Source organism: Nycticebus coucang, chromosome 5, assembly GCF_027406575.1.
Source record: "Nycticebus coucang isolate mNycCou1 chromosome 5, mNycCou1.pri, whole genome shotgun sequence".
Lineage (NCBI taxonomy): Eukaryota > Metazoa > Chordata > Mammalia > Primates > Lorisidae > Nycticebus > Nycticebus coucang.
Window position 1 is genome coordinate 38,476,617 of NC_069784.1, and position 24,787 is coordinate 38,501,403.

Consider the following 24,787-nt stretch of genomic DNA (forward strand, 5'->3'; position numbering starts at 1 on the left):
ATGGGGCCAGCGCCCTACCCCTTTGAGCCAAAGGCGCTGCCCTGCTCAGCTTCTTATTGGAGGATCGTTCCAACACTGCCAAAGGAGTGTTGAAATCTCTGACTATTATGGAGCTGGAGGAAATCAAATTGCTCATGTCTGGTAGAGTTTCTCTTATAAATTGAGGCGCATTCTGGTTGGGTGCATAAATATTAATAATTGAAATCTCATCGTATTGAGTATTACCCTTAACAAATATGAAGTAACCATTCTTATCCTTCCTTACTTTTGTTGTTTTAAAGCCTATTGTGTCTGCAAATAGAATTGCAACACCTGATTTTTTTCTGATTACCATTTGCCTGAAATATGGACGACCATCCTTTCACCCTGAGTCTATATTTATCTTTTAAGGTAAGATGTGACTCTTGTATGCAGCAAATATCTGGCCTGATTTTTTGTATCCAGTCAGCTAACCTGTGCCTCTTTAGAGGACAGTTTAAGCTGTTCACATTGATGGAGAATATTGATAAGTCTGGTAAAATTTTGAGTATCAAGTTTTTCAAAAGTCCAGTGGACATTTTTAATGCTTTCACCACTGTGGAAGTTGGAGTTTGATCAAAAGTTTCTGAGTGAGTTTACTTTTGTGGTAGAAGATTGGGCTGGTCATTATGGAGGATAGGTCTGAGAATATCCTGAAAAGCTGGTTTGGTTATGGCAAATTTCTTCAACATATGAATGCCATTAAAGTATTTAATTTCTCCATCATAAATGAAACTCAGTTTAGCTGGATACAGGATCCGGGGTTGAAAGTTATTTTGCTTTAGGAGATTAAAAGTCGATGACCACCCTCTTCTGGCTTGAAAAATTTCAGCAGAGAGATCTGCAGTCATTCTAATATTCTTCCCTTTGTAGGTAGTGGATTTCTTGTGTCTGGCTGCTTTCAGAATTTTCTCCTTCATATTAACTTTAGTGAAGTTAATTATGATACGCCTGGGGGATGTCTTATTTGGATTGAGTCGTGCTGGAGTTCTGAAACTGTCTGCTATCTGAATTTCAGAATCTCTTGGCATGTCTGGAAAATTCTCTTTCATAATTTCATGGAGAAGGTCCTCTATGCCTTGCGAGGCCACTTCATCACTTTCAGGGATTCCATTGAGGCGGATATTAGCCTTCTTCGAATTATCCCAGAGCTCTCTGAGAGAATGATCCGTTTTTGCTCTCCATTTCTCTTTTCTTTGAGTGTTTGGGAGCGTTCAAAAGCTTTGTCTTCAGTGTCAGAAATCCTTTCTTCTGCTTGCTCCATTCTGTTACTGAGGGATTCTACTGTAATTTTCAGATCTTTGAGGGCTGCAAATTCTGCTTCAGTGCATCAAAATCTTTGGTGGTTTGTCTTTAAATTCGTTAAATTCTTGAGACAACTTTTGAATTTCTCCTCAAATTTCTAATTCCGACTTTTGAATTGCTCCTCAAATTTCTAATTCCAAATTTTCCTCCACTCTATTAATCTTGTTTGCAATCCAAATTCTGAATTTGATTTCTGACATCTCGGCAAGCAGTTTATGAATGGGATCTTCAGTTACATCTGCCATATCTTTCCTTGGGGGCGTTGATCTATTCTGGTTATTCATGTTACCAAAGTATTTCTGCTGATTCCGCCCCATGATTATTTTACACTGTTTGATTTTTACCCTGGAGCTTTGTCGAGGACCTGTACAGTGCTACGGCCCGAGAAACTTGGGACCTGTTTGGTGTGGTAGGGCTAAGTGGTTCTGTCTTGTTTTCAGCTGGTCTCTGTTCAACCCTAGTGAAACAGTTACTCTAGGTTGAAGTGTCAGCTGTGGAGAAATACTAGCAATTAGGTCACCCCGTCCCCCACAGGCAACAATTGAAAAAGGAAAGTCAAACCTTCCTACAACCACACACCCAGGGCATCACTTGAATAGTCCTCGGGCATTTGGCTCAGTTCAATAGGTCCAAATCAGTTGTCTCAGTCAGCACCTGTCTTGGGTGGGAGAGTTTAAAAGGTCTCTGGCAACTGGATTGCAGGGATCTGGTGACAACTCAGATATGACTTGCTCCGGTGCTCCGTGAAGTCAGGAGGACCCACCCAGCAAATAGATTAGTCTGGGAAGGTTGATGCCTCCTTCCCCAGCTTGCCTCTCTGTCACACCCAGTCACTGATAGCCCCGCAGGGCTGTGACCCAGTTGCCTCTAGTGAGCAGATACTCTAGGGGTTCGCGCCTGCCTGAATCACAAGGAAATCTATATCTGCGCAGCCAGGCCGTTGTTCTCTGCCTCTATCCAGCAGGGGGAGGTGAGGCCTGACAACCTCGGGCACTTGATGGAGGCTGGTGGGTGTTCACTCAGTTCCAGCCCCACCCCTGATTGATGTTACTGACAGAACAGAACAACTTTGCAGGAATTTGTTTCTGTCCCTGCTGAATTCTTCTGTAGAAGCAAAGCTGTTTTGAGTTCCCAGAACCTGCGCCTCAGGCCCTGTCTTTGCTCCTGCAGGTTTGTATTCGGTTAGCTGTCAGTTCTAGCCTCCTGCCTTCCTTTGTCTATAGGCTGACAATCCCCTGAGGGCCGGGTGCGTCTTAGGCTCAGTAAAGCAGTCCTCTGGGTCAGCCCCACCCTGGGAATTTCCTGGCTCTGCCCGCATGCGTTTTCTAGTCCCCGGGCTCCACCCAGGCCATTAGCGCCTCAGGAAAACCCTTTACTCACAGGGCCTGCATTTCCGTCCCAGATCTGTTCCACAGTGCTTGCTACCTGAGAAGATGTCCAGCCTCCTCTGGTTGCCCAGGGAGATGGGGGTGTGGCTTTGGAATATCCGGGAGTGAGTCCCGTTGTTGCCAAAAATGGTTGTTGCTCTGCGCCTGTGGGCACCACCGCTCTGGCGGCATGGTTCCCTTTGAGCCAACACGTCCTCTCCTCACTCCAGTGCCGCAGAATCACCAATGACCAGCTGCAGTCTTGGCCCTGTTCACACCTCTCAAGAAATCACCCAAGAATCTGGACTCCTGGGGAACAGGCCTCCAGACCTCAGAGTGAGAGTGGAGGGGAGTGCTGGGAGCTCAGAATTGCAGGTAGAGAATATATACAGTTTTACACAGTTTTATGCCTGGCAGGAGAATGCCGTGGCACCCTGGTAGGGGAGGTAGGTCCAGTTTTTAGAGGGTCTCTCCCATGGAGTGTAGTGGGAGGACCTTTGAACTCTGCTTGTTCGTTTGTGGGGCACTCCGAGCCGTTCTCATGGGGTACGGGACTCCTGTCCGCTTGGTGATGGATTTTGTACTTTTTGTTTGTATCCTTGGGGTCACAGCTCGCCTCAATGGGGTTGATGTGCATTCTTCAACCTTCTCTCTTGGTGCAGCTCTAATCCACCAGGTTACTTGCTAAATTTCTGTCCTTTAACTTTCCTTCTAGATGGGAGCCTCTGTGGAAAGCTGGCTTCAGTCAGCCATCTTGTCTCTCCATCTAAAATTCTTTTTACACTCTCCATCTAAAATTCTTTTTACATAGAGGATCTCACTGTGTTGTCCAGGCTGGTCTTGAACTCCTTGGCTTCAAGTGATCCTCCTGCCTTGGCCTACCAAAGTGCTAGGATTTGGAGCCAAGTAACAGCATTTTAAACTAGACAAAAATCTAAGATGTATTTTTACAATTAGTATCTCCATAGAATTAGTTATTTCTCCAACAAATGAAAAGTGATGAGTATACTACAAGGTTTTAGGGCTTTGTACTAAATTTTAAGGCCTAGGGGATGGGAATTATGACATAATTCCTAGCATAACTTGGCTCAATAACATTTTAAGATACCAATTTTCATATATTTGTTAATAAAGAAAGTTCTCAATGGTGTATATAAATAATGAGGGAAAATGACATGTACTGTTACATACTTTTCCCATTTTCAGATTATTCAGTTCTTGGCCATGTTTTTTAATTTGTCAGTTTTGGACAGAGTCTCACTGTACCGCCCTTGGTAGAGTGCCATGGCGTCACACAGCTCACAGCAACCTCTAACTCTTGGGCTTATGCAATTCTCTTGCCTCAGCCTCCCGAGCAGCTGGGACTACAGGCGCCCGCCACAACGCCCGGCTATTTTTTTGTTGCAGTTTGGCTGGGGCTGGGTTTGAACCCACCACCCTCGGCATATGGGGCTGGCACCCTACTCACTGAGCCACAGGCGCCGCCCAGTTTTGTTTTTATTTTCATGAAGTCATAAATGCACATAGTTTAGAGTCTTAAGTGCTATAGGCATGTGTGGAAAACTGCAGTCCCCAACCGCCGACTTATTTTTCACATAACAGGGATGAAGCCAGAATAATAAATAAATTCATCGACTTCTCTCTCCTCCTTCCCTTCATCCTGCTAGTGTTTGTGCTTTTACACAATCAGAGGTAGAGGGCAAGAGAGCCTGGGGTGGAGTTCCTCAGACCAGCCTCTTAAGCCACAGAAAGGTGGGATCCAGCAGGTCTGGAATGACAAAGTATCAAGCCCAGTAACTTTGATTTCCACGAGTACTTCTTAGTTGCCTGTATGTTCTCTTTTTAAATAGCATCCTATTCCTGTATGGTGGATGTAATTTCCTTTTTTATTTCTCTCAGAATTTTTTTCTTTCTTCCAACCTAGGTTCAGTTTTGTTCAAGTTGCTTTTTTTTTTTTAATTCATTTTGGTCTCTGCCTTTCATATTAAGAGACTTTTCTTGGCCTGGCACAGTGGCTCACACCTATAATCCTAGCACTCTGGGAAACCAAGGTAGGCAGATTGAGTTCAGGAGTTCAGGAGTTCCAGAGCTTTCTGAGTTAGAGTAAGAACACTGTCTCAAAAAAAATAGAAAAAATTAGCCAGGTGTTGTGGTGGATGCTTGTAGGCTCAGCTACTCTGGAGGCTGAGGCAGAAAGATCGCTTGAGCTCAAGAGTTTGAGATTGCTGCCAGCTAGGCTATAAGGCCATGGCACTCCAGCGCAGAGCAACAAAGTGAGTCTCTGTCTTAAAAAAAAAAGGAAAGAAAGAGACTTACTTTATTTTAACTGAGGCACCAAAAGTTGATTAAAAACTTTTTGCATGTGGACTGTGGTTGTCATCTGAGATTTTTACTCTAGATTGAGCTAGCTGGTCTGTTTTGTTAGGAGCCCTCAGTATCCATCTTACTGATTTTTTTCTTTGAGGCTGGTTGGATTCTCCAGAGAATATTCTCCCCACATCTTGAAGAACAGATGCCTAGTTCTAGGGTGGTAAGAAGCCAGGTTAAGGGAAGGATGGAAGTCTGGCACTAAGTCGTCCTTCCTCCCTCACCCTCTCCCTCACTTGACAGTATCACTCTGTTGCCCTGGGTAGAGTGATGGCATCACAGCTCACAGCAACTTCAAACTCCTGGGCTCAAGTGATCCTCTTGCCTCAGCCTCCAAAGTAGCTGGGACTGCGGATGAGCACACCTGGCTAATTTTTTTTTTTTCTTTCTTTTTTTTTTTTTTTTCTTTTAAGTAAAGACAGGGTTTCACTCTTGTTCAGGCTGGTCTCAAACTCCTAAACACAAGCAGTCCACCTGCCTCAGGATTATAGGCGTGAGCCCCCCACCCCCCACCCCGTGCGGGCTAAGTCATCTCTCATTACCCTCCCCTGCAGGCATGCCATTGTGCTCTTTCTAATACCTATCCTCAAGTCAGGCAGTCTAGAGTCTCTCTTTTACCTTGTCAAGAGAATAAATCTCAGCCTTCTGCAGAAGTCGGGGAGAGATGTGCAGCCTATTTCTGAAACAGTTGTCAGTCAGTGCTTCTGCCTTTTGTCTGTCCATCACTCTACTTCAAGACCAATTTACAGTTCCCGCTCTTGGCTTTCACTGTCACCAGCATAAGGTTCAGATTTCTTCAGTATGCTAAGTCAATCTTCACTGATCTACCTGTTCTTGGCCATTACTCTCCAGTTCTCTCCCCAGTTCTCTTTGTCTTTCTGAGTTAATGCCTTTACTTTTTTTAAGTTAATAGGTTTTGGGGAGGAAGCAGAGGTTAACACATACCCTCCACCTACTATCTTTAACTAGAAGTTTACATATAATTTTATAAGAAAAGTAAAATAGTTTTATTTTAAGTGTTGTTTCTTGATTCCTGATTATAAATTCGTTGTCTCAGTGACAGGAGTAACCAAGTTCCTTTTCCTGATTGTAAGTCAGTGGTCTCAGTAACTGGAGTAACCAAGTTCCTTGAAGCTCACCGTACCCTTGAAGGGTCCAGCCCATCAGTGAATCTATCTGCATGCCCTTTGGGGGAGCTCCAGAGACCACAACTGAGGCCTCTAGCAAATCTTGAAGCTAAGAGATGTTGGCAGAGAACCAACAATTTTTTTTTAATGTGGTTTTACTTTTTTTCTTATTTCTATTCACTAATTTTCTAAAAATGCACTTGTTTTTGAGTGTGTGTGTTAGCTGCTGCCTTGCTTGTAGGGGATTCCTCAGGTTGCCTGACAGGGCACCCCTAGACCTATCCTGTACCAATAAATTGCACCTCTCCTGGACTTCAAAGGAAACTTTCCTATGAATATATACTCATACACTTCATATCATAATTCATTAAATCACTTAAGAGTTCCTTCCAAGATGAGTATGAGCAAGAGAGAGACCCCATCTCTACTAAAAATAGAAACATTAGCCAGGCATCATGGCAGGTCCCTGTAGTCCAAGCTACTGAGGAGGCTGAGAGGGAGGAATGCTTGAGCCTAGGAGTGTGAGGTGTACTCTAACCAGGGTGATAGAGTGAGACCCTTTAAAAAAAAAAAAAAAAAAGTTAAATGGCCAGAGTTACCATAGTGAAACCCGGGATACCATGCCTGCTGTCCTCTCCTATTGTGTGTCTGTGTAGATGCATACGCCCACACACATATACCACATTCAAACTTATGCTTGGTTTTTAAATTACATTTGTTTTTTGTAATTCCTCTTCTTGGATTTTTGTGTATTGATAGAGAAATTGCTAAAACCAAACTGATCCTAATATAAATTTATCTTATTCACTGAGGCAACTACAAACCAATTGTTACATTCACCACACCAGTTTTTCTGTCTTTAAGCTTTTATCTAAATTTTCAACTAACTCCTCAGTTCCTATCACTCCATAGAAGTGACTTACAAGCTTTAAGAAACTCCAGGCTATTGAGCCTGGGCTTGCTTGCTTTTCTCCTTTTCGTTCTCTAACTTTCTCTTTACTTTCACCTGTCATCTTTCTTTTTTTTTTTTTTTGTAGAGACAGAGTCTCACTTTATGGCCCTCGGTAGAGTGCCGTGGCATCACACAGCTCACAGCAACCTCCAACTCCTGGGCTTAAGCGATTCTCTTGCCTCAGCCTCCCGAGTAGCTGGGACTACAGGCACCCGCCACAACGCCCAGCTATTTTTTGGTGTCAGTTTGGCCGGGGCTGGGTTTGAACCTGCCACCCTCGGTATATGGGGCCGGCGCCTTACCGACTGAGCCACAGGTGCCGCCCTGTCATCTTTCTTTTCTTCCTGTGTTAGAGAAATAATTAAGGCTGTGTCCCCTCTACCTACACAGAATAGCAAGGAGAACAGCAGGTACAAAAGCCCTAGAAACTTGCAAGAACAAGGCTGCTGGAAAGATACAGATTTCCGTTTGTGGGGAGATGGGCTTTGGAGTCAGACAGGCCTGGTTTGAGCGCCAGTTCTGCTGCTTCCTGCATAAATGACCTTGAGTTAGCTTCTCACCTTGTACTTCATGTTCCTCATCTATAAAGTGAGTAAGAAGACAGCGACCTCAGAGGGTTGTTAGGAGATGAAATAGCATGAGGCAAATGCTCAGTAAATGATAGCTCCTATTCTGTGGTGCTGTAATAAAACTGTAATAGTTCATCTTTGAGTGAGTATTTGTTTGTACCTAGAATAAGTATTTGTTTATATTTCTGCCTCTCGCATTAACTATAAACACAAGCCCTAGGAGGTTAGGAACTCTGTCCTCATTTTTGTATTTTAAACATCTACCATGTGCCTAACACATAAACATTCATTGTGTGTTGGATGAAGAGTGAAGCCTCGATTTATATTGATTGAATTGCTAAGTAAATTCACTTTTTTTCACTTTCCTCTGGATAATGAAAACCTTCCGAAGATTTTCAGATAACATTGTTAGAAATTTCTTTCCATCCTGTTCCACTGTTTATAAATACTGGCATTTATTTATTTCTTTATTTTATTTATTTTTTTGAGACAGAGTCTCACTGTCACCCTGGGTAGAGTGCCGTGGCGTCATCATAGCTCACAGCAACGTCAAACTTCTGGGTTCAAGTATTCCTCTTGCCTCAGCCTCCCAAGTAGCTGGGACTACAGGCACCTGCCACAACACCTGGATAGTTTTTCTATTTTTAGTAGAGAGCATCTGGCCTCCCAGAGTGCTGGGATTACAGACATGAGCCACTGCGCCCAGCCTAAATACTGGCTTTTAATATATCATGTTGGTATTATAGACTTGAGTGAAGGCATAGGTGTGCTTTTAACATGTCTTTTGGTAACAGTTAATTAATTTGGCTTTTTTTTTTCTTTCCCTCAGGGAGGTGGTACAAGCAAACTGTGTTCGCTGGAGAAAGAAGTTCTCATTTATGTGCAAAATGAGTGCAAGTGCCACCACAGGCATCCTGGATCCTTGTATCTACAGAGTGTCTGTGAGGAAGGTACAAAATTAGACTGTTATTTCCCCTTTCAGAAACAAAAATTAGTTCCATAGTCAGTGACTCACTTTATTTAGCTCCACTTTATCTTTATCGTTAGAGTGATTAGGACATACGCAATTTTTATGTCACACTTGCAGCAGAACTTAAATTACCATGGCAAATATGATAAAGAGTCTAAAGTTATAAATTAAAATATTATTCAAGAACCTTCATTTCATTTTCATTACACATATAAGTATTAACCTTATTTGTATTAGTTTGGGGACTGTATAGGTCCATATTCTACCATTCAGTAAATCCCTTTTTCTGAGACAGAGTCTCACTCTGTCATCCTGAGGTGAGTGCCATAGTGTGACAGCTCACAGCAACCTCAAACTCTTGGGTTTGAGTGATCCTCTTACCTCAGCCTCCCGAGTAGCTGGGGACTACAGGCGCCTGCCACAACGTCCCACTAGTTTTTCTATTTTTAGTAGAGACAGGGTCTTGCTCTTGTTCAGGGTGATCTAGAACTCCTGAGCTCAAGCAATCTACCCACCTCTACCTCCCAAAGTGCTAAGATTATAGGTATGAGCCACCACACCTGGTCAAAATTCCTATTTTTTGTTACTCATTGCTCTGGGAACTTTATATATATCATACCTAATAATACCCCCAAAATTAGGTATTACTTTCTTCATTTTCAGAAAAGCCACACTCAGAGAGGTTAAATTACTTGCCCAAATTTACATAGCTAATAAATGGTGATATAGGGACTTTAACACAGATTTTTCTCATTCCAAGGCCGTGTTTTCAGGTACTATTCTAGTTGCTGGGAGAATGGCCAACCAGAATGAGTTTCTACCCTCAAGATTGTACTTCTGGTTAGAGTTGGGGGAGGAGCAGTAGGAAAGACAGACGGTTAATGTAAACATGTAACCAAGTAAGGCTAATTCAGATAATGATATATCTTAGGCATAAAATACAATGAGGTAATGGAGAATAGCTTGGAAAAAAGAGATTTTATTTTAGAAACTGGGGCAGGATTCAGTGAAGACTTCTCTGAAGGGTAACATATGGAAAGGAGGCACCCATATAAAGATCTAGGAAAAGATCATTCTAAAGGAGTAGGACCCAAAATTAAGATCATCAGAATTTTACTGCAATGATATTTGCAAGCATTTAAATATCTGCTTCAAAATTACTTGACATATTACATATAATTTTAAATGTTTAATTATGTGATATCCTTATACTGTCTTCTATCTTTGGCAGGAATTAAAAGGTGGAAAAGCTTATGCAAAGGTAAGTAGATGTTTTTTAACTCTTTCGGAATGTATAATATTGCTTATTGCTGTTTGTAGGTTTAAAAATAAAATGGTTTACTGTTCTAATTGCTATTCAAGTTTGGCTCTTTTCAAATAAAACAATTTGGAGATAAAACATTTGGACCCGGCTGGGTGCCTGTGGCTCAAGCGGCTAAGGCGCCAGCCACATACACCGGAGCTGGCGGGTTCAAATCCAGCCCGGGCCCACCAAACAACAATGATGGCTGCAACCAAAAAAAAAAAAAAAATAGCCAGGCATTGTGGCAGGCGTCTGTGGTCCCAGCTACTTGGGAGGCTGAGGCAAGAGAATCGCTTAAGCCCAGGAGTTGGAGGTTGCTGTGAGCCGTGATGCCACGGCACTCTACCCAGGGTGACATAGTGAGACCTTGTCTCAAAAAAAAAAAAAAAACATTTGGATCCAACAATAAAGTATAGGCATATTCTTTCTAAATGCTGATTGTGGGATGTTACTCTTCACTTCCGGCTTCTCCGCTAGAGGATGACCTCAGGTTTGTGTTCAGTCACAGCAGTTGGTAATTCATATGGTGCTCACCCAGGAACCATTCCCAGGCCTATGGAATGGAAGAGCAGCCTCTTCTGTGCTCTCTGAGCACTCTGTACATACATGATCACTCCTGTACTCTGTCACTTTTACTAGCTGTATGAAATTACTAATGAATGTGCTCACCTTTTTACCTTGAATAGAAGAATTAGTAATTAATTCCAGTCTCTGTGAATGGCATCTCTATCAGTCCAGTCATCTGATCCAAGAGTCTGTATGCTAATTTTAACCACCAAAATCTACCTAACTCCCTAAACCTAGCTGGTTGCAATGTCAGGATGCTTTTTACTACAGGTAACAGAAAGCCAGCTCCAACTAGAAATTTTTTGTAGTGTCACAAAACTAAATCGATGTGAGATAGAGCCGCTCCAAAATTGGTTCATCCACTGACTGGAGAACATCGTCAAGAACCCGTATCATTTTTCTCTGTCCATTCTTCCAGTCTCTATGTAGTGACTTTGTTCTTGGCTGGCTTCCTTCATGGACACCGGATGGCTGGCTGCTCCAGTTTCCGTCACCAGGTTCACATATGACAAAATCCAGGTGCCTTTGTCCATGTAGTACTGCTTTTTTTTTTTTTTTTTGCAGTTTTTGGCTGGGGCTGGATTTGAACCCACCACCTCCAGCATATGGGACTGGTGCCCTACTCCTTTGAGCCATAGGCACTGCCCCCTAGTACTGATTTTTCAGTGAGAAAACTTTTCCTCCATGGCTCAGAGGATTTCCTAGATTATATGCCTACCACTAAACCAATTGTTGGCAAGAGAATGGAGAATGGACTGCCTTATTAGCTTAGACTGATCACAGTTTAGCAATGATGTAAGGGTTGGGTAATCTTCCTTGGACTCACAGATGAACTGAGAGGGGACACCTGAGTAAAATCAGACTTTGCTGGCAAGGAGTGGCAAGGTGCTGAATGTGGGGCAGGCAGACAAGGTCTTCTGCAGTTGACAGATCCTTTTGGTTCTTCCCTTTTAAAGAGCTCTTGAAGACTCAAGCCTGTAATCCTAGCACTCTGGAAGGCCAAGGCAGGTGAATCACTTGAGCTCAGGAGTTCAAGAGCAGCCTGAGCTAGAGTGAGACCCCGTCTCTACTAAAAATAGAAAAGCTAACCAGGTGTTGTGGCAGGTACGTGTAGTCCCAGTTACTTGGAAAGCTGAGGCAGGAAGATCTCTGGAGCCCAAGAGTTTGGGGTTGCTGAGAGCTATGGCACCACAGCACTCTTAGCCAGAGGCAACAGAGAGAAACTTTGTCTCAAAAAAGATTAAATAAAAAAATAAATAAAAATAAAAAGCTCTTAAAATTGTCCCTTTTCTCCATTCCCAGGGCCCCTGCCTTAGGTTACGCCTTCATCGTTTCTTACTTATCGACAGTCTGCCTTAGCCGTCCAACTCTTCTCCCTGGCTTTTGTTCTTCTCCCTCCCTCCTCCCTGGTATTGCCAGAGTACTCTTTCTAAGATTAAAACATGTTCCCATCATTCCCCCACTTTTGGTCTTTCAGCAGCTATTCGTTGCTCATAAAGTAAAATGAAAATTTCTTAACCCGGGAGGTAAGACCCATCTTGGTTCCCCTTCTCTTCCGTTTCTCTGTGCACACACACACACTCACGCACACACACATGCTCATACACTCATCTTTAGGCGTCAGACCTGTCCTCATGAACTTTTTAGGGGATCCAGTGTTATTTTAGCCTCTTTGCCTTGGGACTTAATGTTTTCCCTGCCGCACAGGTATTTCTTCCCCCACTTTCCCTCTCAACTCATGTATCATTAACGACTGAAGGTACAAGTCGGTGAGTGGAGGTAGCTGGCACTAGGAGCTTGTGCAAGTGCTCTGCTGATTGCTTTTATGTTCGGAGTGAAATAGGAAGCAAAGTCATCCTCAGATAGAGGATGGGAAAAAGACATTGGCAGTTCACAGAGAAGGGATAATGTGCGAAGTGTGTCAGTAATGTGTGATCACATGCCCAGCTGGAGGTGGCTTTGCCCTGGATGTATCCAGGCTTTTTTTGCTAATCTGCTATCCCTCTAAAAGAGGCAAAAGACTGGAGTAACCATGTGAAAATTAGGTATATGTTATCTGTAGCTTAATGTGTGTCTGACCTATTGCATTTGCAGCTTGTGGCCCTTTAGCTGCTCTCTGTGTTTTTTATTCTTCATTCTTTTTATGCTAGCTAAAAGCTACTAAAATAATGCTCCACCTGCAATTAAAATCTTCATCTTGAATGCCAGAGTGCCCAGTAGAATAGGTAATACATTTTTATAAAAAGTGAAGCAATTTAAAGACACATCAAACACACAGCACAGTGGTTGATGCCAGCCACTGTGTATTTTAAAGCCTTAAAGTAGGCCAGGCACATTGGCTCATTCCTGTAATCCTGGCACTCTGGAAGGCTGAGGCAGGTGGATCGCCTGAGCTCACGGGTTCGAGACCAGCCTGAGCCAGAGCAAGACCCCGTCTCTAAAAATGTCTAGGCATTGTGGTGGGTGCCTATGTATCAGCTACTCAGAAGGTTGAGGCAAAAGAATCACTTGAGTGCAGGAGTTCTGAGGTAGCTGTGGGCTGACTCCACAACACTCTACCAGGGTGACAAAGTGAGACTGTCTCAAAAAAATAAATAAATAAAGCCTTAAAGTGAACAACTTAAAATCACAGCAGTGTTTGAAATGTGTAATTTTTATTACAGAGATGTGCTTAATTAATTGCAAGCTCAATTCATGTTTTGTTACTAGAAGACTGTACATACTTAATCATATGAGGTAGACTTAGTTTGTTCGAAAGTAATGATATAAGAGGGTTTGTTTGTTTTACCACTTGGAAATGAGAATCAGGACTGAGCAACGTCATAGGGAAGATTATAGGGCAACTTTTGGTAGCTACGGAAAATGGGGACCAAACCTGGGTAGAAAGAAGGGGGAGAAACAGGTTTTACCAGAACTTCTGCTAGCAGAGGGGAGGATTGGTGTGAGGCAGAGTTCTGGGGAAGAGAAGAAGTAGGTTCCATAAAGAGATTTAGCTCCAAGGTAATCAATAAGGCAAATGGAAAAGGTGGTGAAAGAGAAGGGGCCTATCGCAATGAAAGTATGTGATTTGTCTTAATCCAGTTCTCACACAGAGAGAGCGAAAACTTAACCTGCAACTATCTGCAGGCACCAGAGGTTAACTCAGCATAGAGCCAGAACAAGGATAGAAAGAGGAAATCTGATCATTCTTCTATATGTGTCTGCAAGTGATCATGACAGAGTGTGTTGTAAATACCACTGCTACTTCTGTGATTTTATTTGTTTGATATGCATGATGTTTACTTTAGTAATAATATATTTATTTCAGTGAATACAGAAAAAAATATATTCAGTACATCTTGTCTATGATTTCAAAGATCTTGTTGCTTAAGATAATAGTAGAATAAGCTCATGCCCATAGCACAGTGGTTGATGCCAGCCACATACACCGAGGCTGGCAGGTTCGTAACCCGCCTGGGCCAGCTAAACAACAATGACAACTGCAACAACAACAAAAATAGCTGGGCACTGTGGCAAGCTACTTGGGACTGGCAAGAGAATCACTTAAGCCCAAGAGTGGGAGATTGCTGTGAGCTGTGATGCCATGGCACTCTACCGAGGGTGACACAGTGAAACTGTCTCAAAAAGAAAAAAAGATAATAGTAGAATAGGTAATACATTTTTATAAAAAGTGAAGCGATTTAAAGACACATGTAAAACAGATAACAGAATACGTACTAAGATGACAAAAATTGCAAATAACTGAAGTTTGTGAAAACCTGTCTAGGGCACGGATTGAATGTTCATTTTTAAGGAGAATATGATAGAAGCCTACTAGATATTCTATTAATATAATTATCTTTCTTTTCATAGCTGGGCTTTGCAGATCTAAACTTGGCAGAGTTTGCTGGATCAGGGAACACCACTCGTCGCTGTTTACTGGAAGGCTATGATACCAAAAATACAAGACAGGATAATTCCATTCTTAAAGTAAGCACGTTTCAAGATTTACATGTCAACAAATGAGATTTTCTGACTGTAAATAAGCAAAGATATGTACTGTCAAGGACAAGATGTGAATCAATGCTGAGGTCATAAGTGGACCACACCAGTGAAATATTTACCACCTAGGGGAAAAAAACCTTTCCAAATGACAGAAGCAGTGAAAGTAAGAAGGGTTCACCTTTATGAGCCTAAGGATTTTTCTTAGGTCAGAGAAGAATACACAGACCACAACATAACAACTCATTGGGAGTGAGGAGCATGATGAAGGACTGAATACATTAAAATGTTTGTAGCCCTCTGAAGGTGATTTCCAGAGTCACTTTGCTGGGTACATAGAAGTCACTGGGTTCTCTTGTAACTAGTGAAGTGGCAGGTGGAACCCACTTCTGGGCATCTGCCCTACTGTTTCTAGTTCCATCAGGAACTGTGTGCTCTAGTAATCAGAAAAGATATGCTTCATGGAGTTGATGATAGCAGTAAGTAACATCAGTAGAGAAAATGGTCGTAAAATACCTTATACTTAGTTAAACTCACTGGATAAACCTTTTGCCGTATTTTTGTTAAGTTATCCCATGATCGTAAGTTATTGTCTTAGTCTGTTTGTATTGCTAAAAGGAATACCTGAGGCTGGGTAACTTGTAAAGAAAAGAGGTTTATTTGGCTCATAGTTCTGCAGGCTGAACAGGAAGCATAGTACCAGCACGTGCTTCCACTGAGGGTTCAGGGAGTTTTCACTCCTGGTAGAAGGCAAAGGGGGAGATGTGCCATCTGGGATGGGGAGCACAAGAGGAAGGGAGCTCGAGAGAGAGAAGGAGTATCAGGCCTTCTTGAACATCAGCTCTTGCAGGAACTAATAGAGGGAGTGTGCACTCATTACCACAAGGAGGGCACAGGCATTGGGGGGATGCCCCTGTGACCCAAGCACGTCCTGCTAGCCCCCACCTCCAACACTGGGGATCAAATTTCAGCATGAGATTTGGAAGGCACAAACATCCAAACTTCTAAGTTTGAAAACTTGCCACCTTGGTCAGGTTTCATAACCTTGATATGTCAGTGTCACACAGCTGCGTTCTTGTTGGTGTCTGGCAGGGTCTTATTGAGTGAGTGGCGTTCATTATTGATGTGTGTTTTGTGTGCCCTCTCCGGTCCTGGTGTCTGTCAGCTCTTGACCACCTAGTCACTTCTCTCTCACAATTTCTTTCTACTTCCCTTCTCCTGTCGTTGTTTTTTGGCAGCCTCACCACCAGTGCAGGGAGCTATCCTTGTGGACTCCCTCCTCTACAGACTCTCCTGAAGGCTGATCTTACGTGTGCCTGCGGCTCTCAGTTCCGTAAAGCCCTGATCTCCAGCAATGTCTGCCCTCCTCCTCATCTCAATTCCTACTCCCACGGTCACACGCTAGACTTTCTTACCCCAGGAACTTCACCAGCTCCAAATATCCTCCAGTTATGTTACATTTTCTGCCCTCTGGATCTACTGTTCACTTAACTATCTTTAACCTTACCCTTTCTCACTATCCGTTAGCCCCCACTTGCCTCCACTTCCCTCTTTACCCGGCTTTGATTTCGTGGTTATCACACACACCCTTAATAATACTGCCGGCCCGGTTCCCTGTCTCCCCATTGCTCTCCCCTGAGTAATTCCCAGCGCTAATTGAATTCAGTTCTGTCTGCTTCCTACTTGCTGAGCATTGTTGGAGATCACACAACCACACTGGCTGGAATTACTGAACTCCTGCTCACTGCCAGCAATTGTACTCGGCTTTCTTTTTAAACTTCCTTTTCAAATTTAGGTATTCTATTTTATGCCTTCTTTCTCCGCTCTTGATCTCAGCTAAAGGCTTTGTCTTATCCTTTGCTGAGAAAACAGAAGCCATTAAACTAAATTCCTTCATCTTTCCACCACAGAATTTACCTGTTTGTCTGGGTGTATTATCCTTTTTCCCTCCTATTACAATGGATGACATGTCCCTCTTCCTGTCAGAAATCAACCCTTAGCTGGATTCAATGGCTCAGGCCTGTAATCCTAGCACTCTGGGAGGCCAAGGTGGGTGGATCACTGGAACTCAGAAGTTTGAGACCAGCCTGAGCAAGAGCAAGACCCTATCTCTACTCAAACTAGAAAAATCAGCCAGGCATTGTGGTGGGCATCTGTAGTCCCAGCTACTCAGGAGACTGAGGCAAGAGGATTTCTTAAGCCCAGGAGTTTGAGGTTGCTGTGAGCTAGGCTGACACCACAGCGCTCTACCCAGGGTGACAGAGTAAGACTCTGTCTCAACAATAACAAAAAAAGAAAGTATTGCTCTCACATAGGAGTATTAAAGATTAAATGAAATAATGCATGTGAAACATTAAGCTTATGCTTGGTACCTATGAACTCTTAAATCATGATTGATGTTCATCTTGTTATGATTACTGTTATCTTTATTTTTCCCATGAGAACATAAAAAGGTCCTATGACTACTTATTAAACGGTAGTCTGTCTCAAAAAAAAAGGTAAAAAAGAGAATATACTTAGTGTACTTTGAACTTCTTTTTTTTTTTTTTTTTGTAGAGACAGAGTCTCACTGTACCGCCCTCGGGTAGAGTGCCGTGGCGTCACACGGCTCACAGCAACCTCTTAACCCTTGAGCTTACGCGATTCTCTTGCCTCAGCCTCCCGAGCAGCTGGGACTACAGGCGCCCGCCACAACGCCCGGCTATTTTTTGGTTGCAGTTTGGCCGGGGCTGGGTTTGAACCCGCCACCCTCAGCATATGGGGCTGGCGCCCTACTCACTGAGTCACAGGCGCCGCCTACTTTGAACTTCTTTCAAAAACAATTTAATTAATGATATTTAAAAATTTTTCATGGCACACCTAAGATCTTCTCAGGGCACACCCGTTGATAAATCACTGAGCCAGAGGGTAGCAGCATCTCAGAAAGTGTTAGAACAACTTTAAATCCTGACCTAAAACTGTAACAAAGGCCAGAAGACTTTTACCCTAGAAGTCACCATCAGGGATCCCTTGAAGCATCAACATGGAAAATTGGAGGGAAACATTATCAGACCCTTAACCACCACAGCAATCTGGGAGTAAAGGCAGATAAACTAGATTAGCACAGCCACACACCCAAGGACTATTACTAGTGAATTATTATGACTTTTTTTTTGTTTTTTGGAGACAGAGTCTCACTGTGTCATCACAGCTCACAGCAACCTCAAACTCTTGGGCTTAAGTGATTCGCTTGCCTCGGCCTCCCAAGTAGCTGGGACTACAGGTGCCCACCACAATGCCCGGCTATGTTTTGTTGCAGTTGTCATTGTTTAGCTGGCCTAGCCAGGTTTGAACCCACCAGCTTCGGTGTATGTGGCTGGTGCCGTAAACCACTGTGCTACGGACACCGAGCCTATGACTTTTTTTTTCTTTTTTGTAATCAACAAGGTTTTGAATGTTAAAAATAATTTAATCTATATGAAGGGATAATTTAATATTGGATATAACTCAATCTAACAATAATTTAATGCTTTTTTTTTCATTTGCTTCAGTTTTTTTTTTTTTTTTTTAAGATATACAAAGATATGGGCAGCACCTGTGGCTCAAAGGAGGAGAGCGCTGGTCCCATATGCCAGAGGTGGCGGGTTCAAACCCAGCCCCGTCCAAAAAAAAAAAAAAAGATACACAAAGATAGGTGGCGCCCGTAGCTCAGTGGTTATGGTGCCTGCCACATACACCAGGGCTGGTGGGTTCGAACCTAGCCTGGGCCAGCTAAAACAACAATGACAACTGCAACAACAAAAAAACAATAGCCACGCATTGTGGCAGTTGCTCATAATCTCAACTCCCGGGAGGCTGAGGCAAGGAATTGCTTAAGAGTTTGAGGTTGCTGTGAGCTATGAGCTGTGACACCATGGCACTCTTCCCAGGGTGACAGCTTGAGACTCTGTCTCAAAAAGAAAAGAAATACAAAGATATTTGAATATCTTTTGTATAGCATCCCAGACGCAATCAGAGTCAGAGTCTTTCCCAAAGGAAAGACTATTATGAATCTTTCTACCTATTTTATACATTTGCTATATATTAGTAGATACCCAAATTATTCATAACATTATCTTACATTTTCAAATTTTATGTAAAATAATTTTATTAAATATTAATTTTTCAAGAGCTTTCTATGTTATATATAGATTCTATGTATTTACTTTATTGTATAGACACACATTATTTAAAAATATGTTCCGTTTCCATTGGTGAAGATGTATGCAGTGTACATTGTAGGTGTCCTACATACACTGTGTTCATGGCCAGAATTTATGTCCTTTGGGTTTATATTGACTAGTAAATTTAGACTACATATCTTAAAGGAAAATTTGTAGATTATTTGCTGTAATTTTAATGCTATTTAAATAGAGGATATTGGAGGAAATGTGGATTAGCAGAATGTGGTGTCTGCTCTCAAGACATCTCCTGTAGCTTTGCACTGTGGGAGAGTCATAGCCAGTGAGATTTAGCCAAGGCAAGATTATTGTTCATTAAAAACTGTTCCCAATACCTCACCATGATGACTTGAAATATAGTCAGCACTGGGGGCAATTTTTGACAATTTCTATGGAGATTGAGGGGAAAAAAAGAAAATCTTTTATAATCATGATATTTCTTCTTCTTATGTTTAGGTTTTGATCAGTATGCAACTGATGTCTGGTGACCCATGTTTTAAAACGTAAGTTTTGTTCAATACATGGACTATCCATCTGAAAGTATAATAGAGATTTGTTTAAATGTTCACATTAATACTGTATAGTGCCTCCAGGCAAATGCCAGTGAAGGGACAATTCTTTCCTGAGAGAGGGACCTGACCCTCACAGAGGTTGCTATCACCTGTTACCAAGTGAACACTTCACACTCTGAATCACCTAAGCCATAGGTCTTTTGTCATCTTCTCGTTTGGGGTTAAATTATACTAACTAAAATTTTAAGTACAGCTTCTGTAAACATTCTCATTTCTTTAATAAACAACTATTAAGTGCTTTACCATATACTAGGCCCTGTTCTAGATACTAGACTAAGTCCCTGCTTTCTTGGAGCTTATGTTCAAACAGGAAAACAAACAATAAACTAGCAAGGAAATATGTGATATAAAGATGGTGATACATGCTTTGGAGACAAAATAAAGCAGAGCAGCAGAGCCATGATGGAGAGAAATGTTGCTGTTTTATATGTGGTAGTACTAGTAAAGATGATCTTTTGAGTGAAAACCTGAAGGAGGTGGGAAGCAACCCACGCAGACATCTGGAGAAAGGCTTTGAGGTAGAGGGAACAAGGACAAAGGCCTTGAGGGAGGAGAGTTCTTGGCATATTCGTGTAAACGCCAGGAGACCAGTCTGTCTAGAGCAGAGTGGAGAGGAGGGTAATGGAGATGAGATCAGATGATAAGAAGTCTTACAGGCCATCATAATGACTGCCCTTTACATTTTAAGTGGGATAATAAGACAGTGAGGTTTAGAGCAGAGTGTAAAAGTATCTGACTTATGGCTGCTAGACAGGGAACAGACAAATGGTGGGGGCATGGAGGGGACAAGGACAGAAATGAGTGGATGAAGCTGCTTCAGGAATCCAATCAAGGGGTCTGAGTAATGGAAAGAAGGACGTTCACTTCCTGAGAGACTGCGGGAGGAACAAGTTGGACCCGAGTGTGAGACACGTTAAATTTAAGATCCCTATTAATATCCAGCTGGGCGTCAAGTAGGCAGTTGGATGTGTCAGCCACAGAGTGCAGTGGGGAGATCTGGGCTGGAGAAAAGACTTTGGAAATCATGACATCATCAGCATATTGTTAGCATCAAAGCCCTGAGACTTGATTAAATGACTAGAGGAAATAGACATAAACAAAGAAAAGGTGAGGACCACAGAGTGAGTGTGCAACACTCCTGTGCGTTAGAGGGTGGGGAGAGAAGGACGAGCTAGCAAAGAAACAACAGGTAAGGCAACAGGAAGGAGACAGAGGGGAGCGCTGTCCTGAAAACCAAGAGGAGACTGGCGTTTCGGAACAGGAGGGGTGACTGCTGAAGGAGGTCTCGGAACACGAGGACTGAGAACTGGTCTTGGGACTTTGCAGTGTAGAGAGCATTGGTGACAGGCGCTTTGCTAGAATAGTCTCAGGCTAAAGCCTTTTGGGGGTGGGTTAAAGATAGTTTTAGAGGAGAAAAATTAGAAATGGTGAATATAAACAATTCTTTTTTTGAGACAAAGTCTCACTCTATTGGCTTGGGGGTAGAGTGCAATGGCATCATAGCTCACAGCAACCTCAAACTCTTGGGCTCTAGTGATCCTTCTGCCTCAGCCTCTCAAGTAGCTCCAGGCACCTGCCCCGACACCTGGCTAGTTTTTCTGTTTTTAGTAGAGACAGGGTCTCACTTTTGCTCAGGCTGGCCTCAAACTCCTGAGCTCAAGCAATCCACCGGTATTGGCCTCCCAGAGTGTTAGGATTACAGGCGTGAGCCCTGCGCCCGGCCAATAAACAATTCTTATGTGAAGTTTTGCTGTAAAAACAGAACAGAAATATGAGGTTATGAGTAAAGAGAGGATGTGAGGGAGGGCAGGTTTTGTTTATTTTTAAGATGAGAGACAGCCTATTTTCATACTGATGGGATTGGCGCAATAAAGAGGGAGATGTGAGACAGAAAAGGGACTGTTCCTAGAACAGCGTCCGGATTGTCAAGAGGGATAAAGACAGAGAACACAGCTGTCAGTGCAGAAGCAAGGGTAAGGGGAAGTGTGTAGAAGTCCCTTTTTTGATTGCTTCTGACTTCTTAGTGAAATAGGAAATTGATCATTGAAGAGCAAGGATGGGGAAGACAGAGGTAGGGGTTTGAAGAAAGAGGAAAAGGAAGGAGAAAGTCCCTGCAGAGAACATGAGAGTGAACTGAAGGGGGGAAATACAGGATTGCCTATTGGCAACCTTGAAGACAGTATTTAAAAATGAAAGTTGATTGCGTATTATTTAAATATTTGAGAAAAATATATTTAGAAAAGTTTGCTGATTGAATACGAAATTAATAAATACTAAAGAAAAAGAAAAGTAAAAAAACCTTTATCCAGGCGTGGTGGCACACCCCTATAATCCCAGCTACTCGAGAGGCTGGGGCAGGAAGATCCCTGGAACCCAGGAGTGTGAGCTATGATCAAGCCATTGCACTCTAGCCAGTTGACAGAGCAACACCCTGTCTCAAAAAAAAAAAAAAGAGAGAGAGAAAGAAAGAACACCTTACTTCCCTATATATCAATTTCATGTTTTTAATACTTCTTGCTATAAATAAGAAATGTCCAGAAATAAGCAATGTTCATATAGTTTTCTGTTTACAGACTATTTGGTGGAAGTATATATATATATATATTTTTTTTTTTTTTTTTTTTTTTTTTTGTAGAGACAGAGTCTCACTTTATGGCCCTCGGTAGAGTGCTGTGGCATCACACAGCTCACAGCAACCTCCAACTCCTGGGCTTAAGCGATTCTCTTGCCTCAGCCTCCCGAGTAGCTGGGACCACAGGCGCCCGCCACAACGCCTGGCTATTTTTTGGTTGCAGTTTGGCCGGGGCCGGGTTTGAACCCGCCACCCTCGGTATATGGGGCCGGCGCCTTACTGACTGAGCCATAGGCGCCGCCCAGAAGTATATATTTTTAATACAAATTAACTCTTGAGTAAAACTCTACAGTTTCCTGTAACTTAGCCTCCTGGTGCTGTCTTCTCACAAACCATAATCTCATGGCTTCTTTCTTTATTTGCAGCTCTTTTGGGACTGAACAATTTTTGCTATACTATTTTTGGTCTTATAGGTAACAGGTTTTTGTTCTAATGGAATCAGTTTAGGATAAAATAAGAAAACGAGCAGCAAAACTTACTAGAAGAAAATGAATTCATCATTCCTTCTTTTTTTTTTTTGAGACAGAATCTCCTTATGTCACCCTCAGTAGAGTGCAGTGAGATCACAGCTCACAGCAACCTCAAACTCTAAGGCTCAAGTGATTCTCTTGCCTCAGCCTCCCAAGTAGCTAGGACTACAGGCACCCACCACAACACCTGGCTACTTTTAGAGACGGGGTCTCCCTCTTGCTCAGACTGGTCTTGAACCTGTGAGCTCAGACAGTCCACCAGCCTCGGCCTCCCGGAGTGCTGGAATTACATTCATGAGCAACTGAACCTGGCCTTATCATCCGTTCTTGTGAACTTTTTTTTTTTTTTGAGACAGAGTCTCAAGCGGTTGCCCTGGGTAGAGTGCCATGATGTCATAGCTCACAGCAACCTCCAACTCGGGCTCAAGCAATGCTTTTGCCTCAGTTTTTCTATTTTTAGTAGAGATGGGGGGTCTTACTTTTGCTCAGGCTGTTCTCAAACTCATGAGCTCAAGCAGTCCACCAGCATCAGCCTCCCAGAGTGCTAGGATTATAGGAGTGAGCCTCTGCACCCAGCCCTTTTTGTGAACTTTTTATGGAGATTCCCTTATTGGCCCTTTCTCTGCCCTTATTACTTACAAAATTCACATATGAAAGACCTTGAAATAGATTGTCTAATGTTTTGTATTATTTCCACAAGTGTGATTCTGATGATCTAGAATTTATATTTACAGAGGAAGACTTTTATTATAATTCATGAGAATAAATAGACCAAATACATGGAAGTATTTTTCAGAAGAAAATACTCAATAGTTTGTCTTTCTCTTTGAATATCTGAAATTATGCAAATGTCAGTGAAAAGAAAGGGGGAACTCTCACACACTCATGAACTAGCACATATTATGTATTGAATAGAAAACATTTGAACTGCTCATATGAAAAGTAAATTATTTTTATCAGGTTATAGTTAAATGTTTATCAAATAGGTAAAATCCCATCACTTAAGAGCTGAAAAGAATGTCAGAAATTGTCTAGTCCAGTGATTTTTTTTTTTCAGAATGTTAGCCATAAAATCCTTTGCTTGAGTACATTATGAGTCCTAGTATGTAAAATTTTTGTTTTGAATACTCTCCCCCAGCTACTTTCAAAAGTTGCTAAGGGCAGGGCCAGCCGCAGTGGCTCACGCCTATAATCCCAGCCCTCTGGGAGGCCACGATGGGTGAATTGCTTGAGCTCAGGAGTTTGAGACCAGCCTGAGTAAGAATGAGACCCCATATCTACTAAAAATAGGAAAACTAGCCAGGTGCGGTGCCGGGTTCCTATAGTCCCAGCTACTCAGGAAACTGAGGTAAGAGGATTGCTGGAACCCAGGAGTTTCAAGTTGCTCTGCGCTATGATGCCATGGCACCACTACCAAGGGCTACAGCATAAGACTGTCTCAAAAAAAATTATTTATTTATTTTTGTTAAAACTCAAACGTGCTCCTCCTTGCTTCACAGCTTCCACATAGAATGGGAGCTTTGAATTAGCCAATGAAAATAGATCCTTTACCTCCCAAATTCAGTCCAAAAAGCAAATCTTAAGTAACTAATTCTCTGTACAGACTTTCCTGGGCCAGTAAGCTATTTACAGAGAAGTAGATAGAAAAAAAAAAAAAAAAAGAAGGAAGAAAGAAAAACCTATGGATATTATCTAAGAACTTGGCTCCAAGAGAGTTTAGGCTCTGAAGCAGGAGGCATAAGGTGTCTCCTTCCCCAGCTCAGAGACGCCCCCTGCCTAGTCAGAGTTGAGTTGACAGGTAAGCACCCCTCTGTGAGCGGTCCTCTCTTTTCAGGACTCCATGGAGGCAGCATCCTTTTTGGTCTTGAAGTTTTTGAAAAGATGCTTATACATTATTTGTTGATTTTTGTTGTTGTTGTTGTTGCTTTCACCCTCAAAGACATAACATTACTGGGCAGCGTATGCTAAGGCTCACTAAGCTCACCACTCACTGACAGTATTTCAGACTTTCAGGTTCACTTATAGTTCAAGTTCTGACTCTTAGAACGTTTACTTACAGGCCTCCCTCTACATCAACGTCTATACCAATTGCTGGTGAATCTGAATCTCTGGAAGAAGATAGAAAAGGTGGAGAGACTCTCAAAGTGCATCTTGGAATAGCAGGTATGGATATGTAGCTTACTGGTGTTTTAATTTGTGAGAAACAGTATTATTTAACATCCTAGAAGATTCCCAAAGCCCTTACAGATTTAAAATTCTATGAGTATTATGACTTGAATGGGGTCAGTAAGCATCAGCAGGGCTTTTATTATGCAGTTCTTAGTTAATTTAGTGCTTTCCTTTGTCTAAAGTCTTGTGCTCACACATATAAAAGCTACATGTTACAGT

The 24,787-nt window shown here is 42.4% G+C and overlaps 1 protein-coding gene and 1 non-coding gene across 3 annotated transcripts in view; both read left to right on the forward strand.

Annotated features, from left to right (window-relative positions):
• EEIG2 (EEIG family member 2) overlaps nucleotides 1–24,787 on the forward strand; it is a 77,943-nt gene that overhangs the window by 36,272 nt on the left and 16,884 nt on the right. For both annotated transcript variants that reach the window (XM_053591938.1, XM_053591939.1), the window contains exons 2-6: nucleotides 8,535–8,655; nucleotides 9,907–9,936; nucleotides 14,398–14,514; nucleotides 19,182–19,228; nucleotides 24,459–24,562. In XM_053591938.1, the coding sequence (XP_053447913.1) occupies nucleotides 8,535–8,655; nucleotides 9,907–9,936; nucleotides 14,398–14,514; nucleotides 19,182–19,228; nucleotides 24,459–24,562 (419 nt within the window). The remainder of the gene's footprint in view (nucleotides 1–8,534; nucleotides 8,656–9,906; nucleotides 9,937–14,397; nucleotides 14,515–19,181; nucleotides 19,229–24,458; nucleotides 24,563–24,787) is intronic.
• LOC128586856 (U4 spliceosomal RNA) lies at nucleotides 18,980–19,123 on the forward strand. The gene has a single exon (XR_008380318.1). It is a non-coding gene; the product is annotated as a U4 spliceosomal RNA (small nuclear RNA).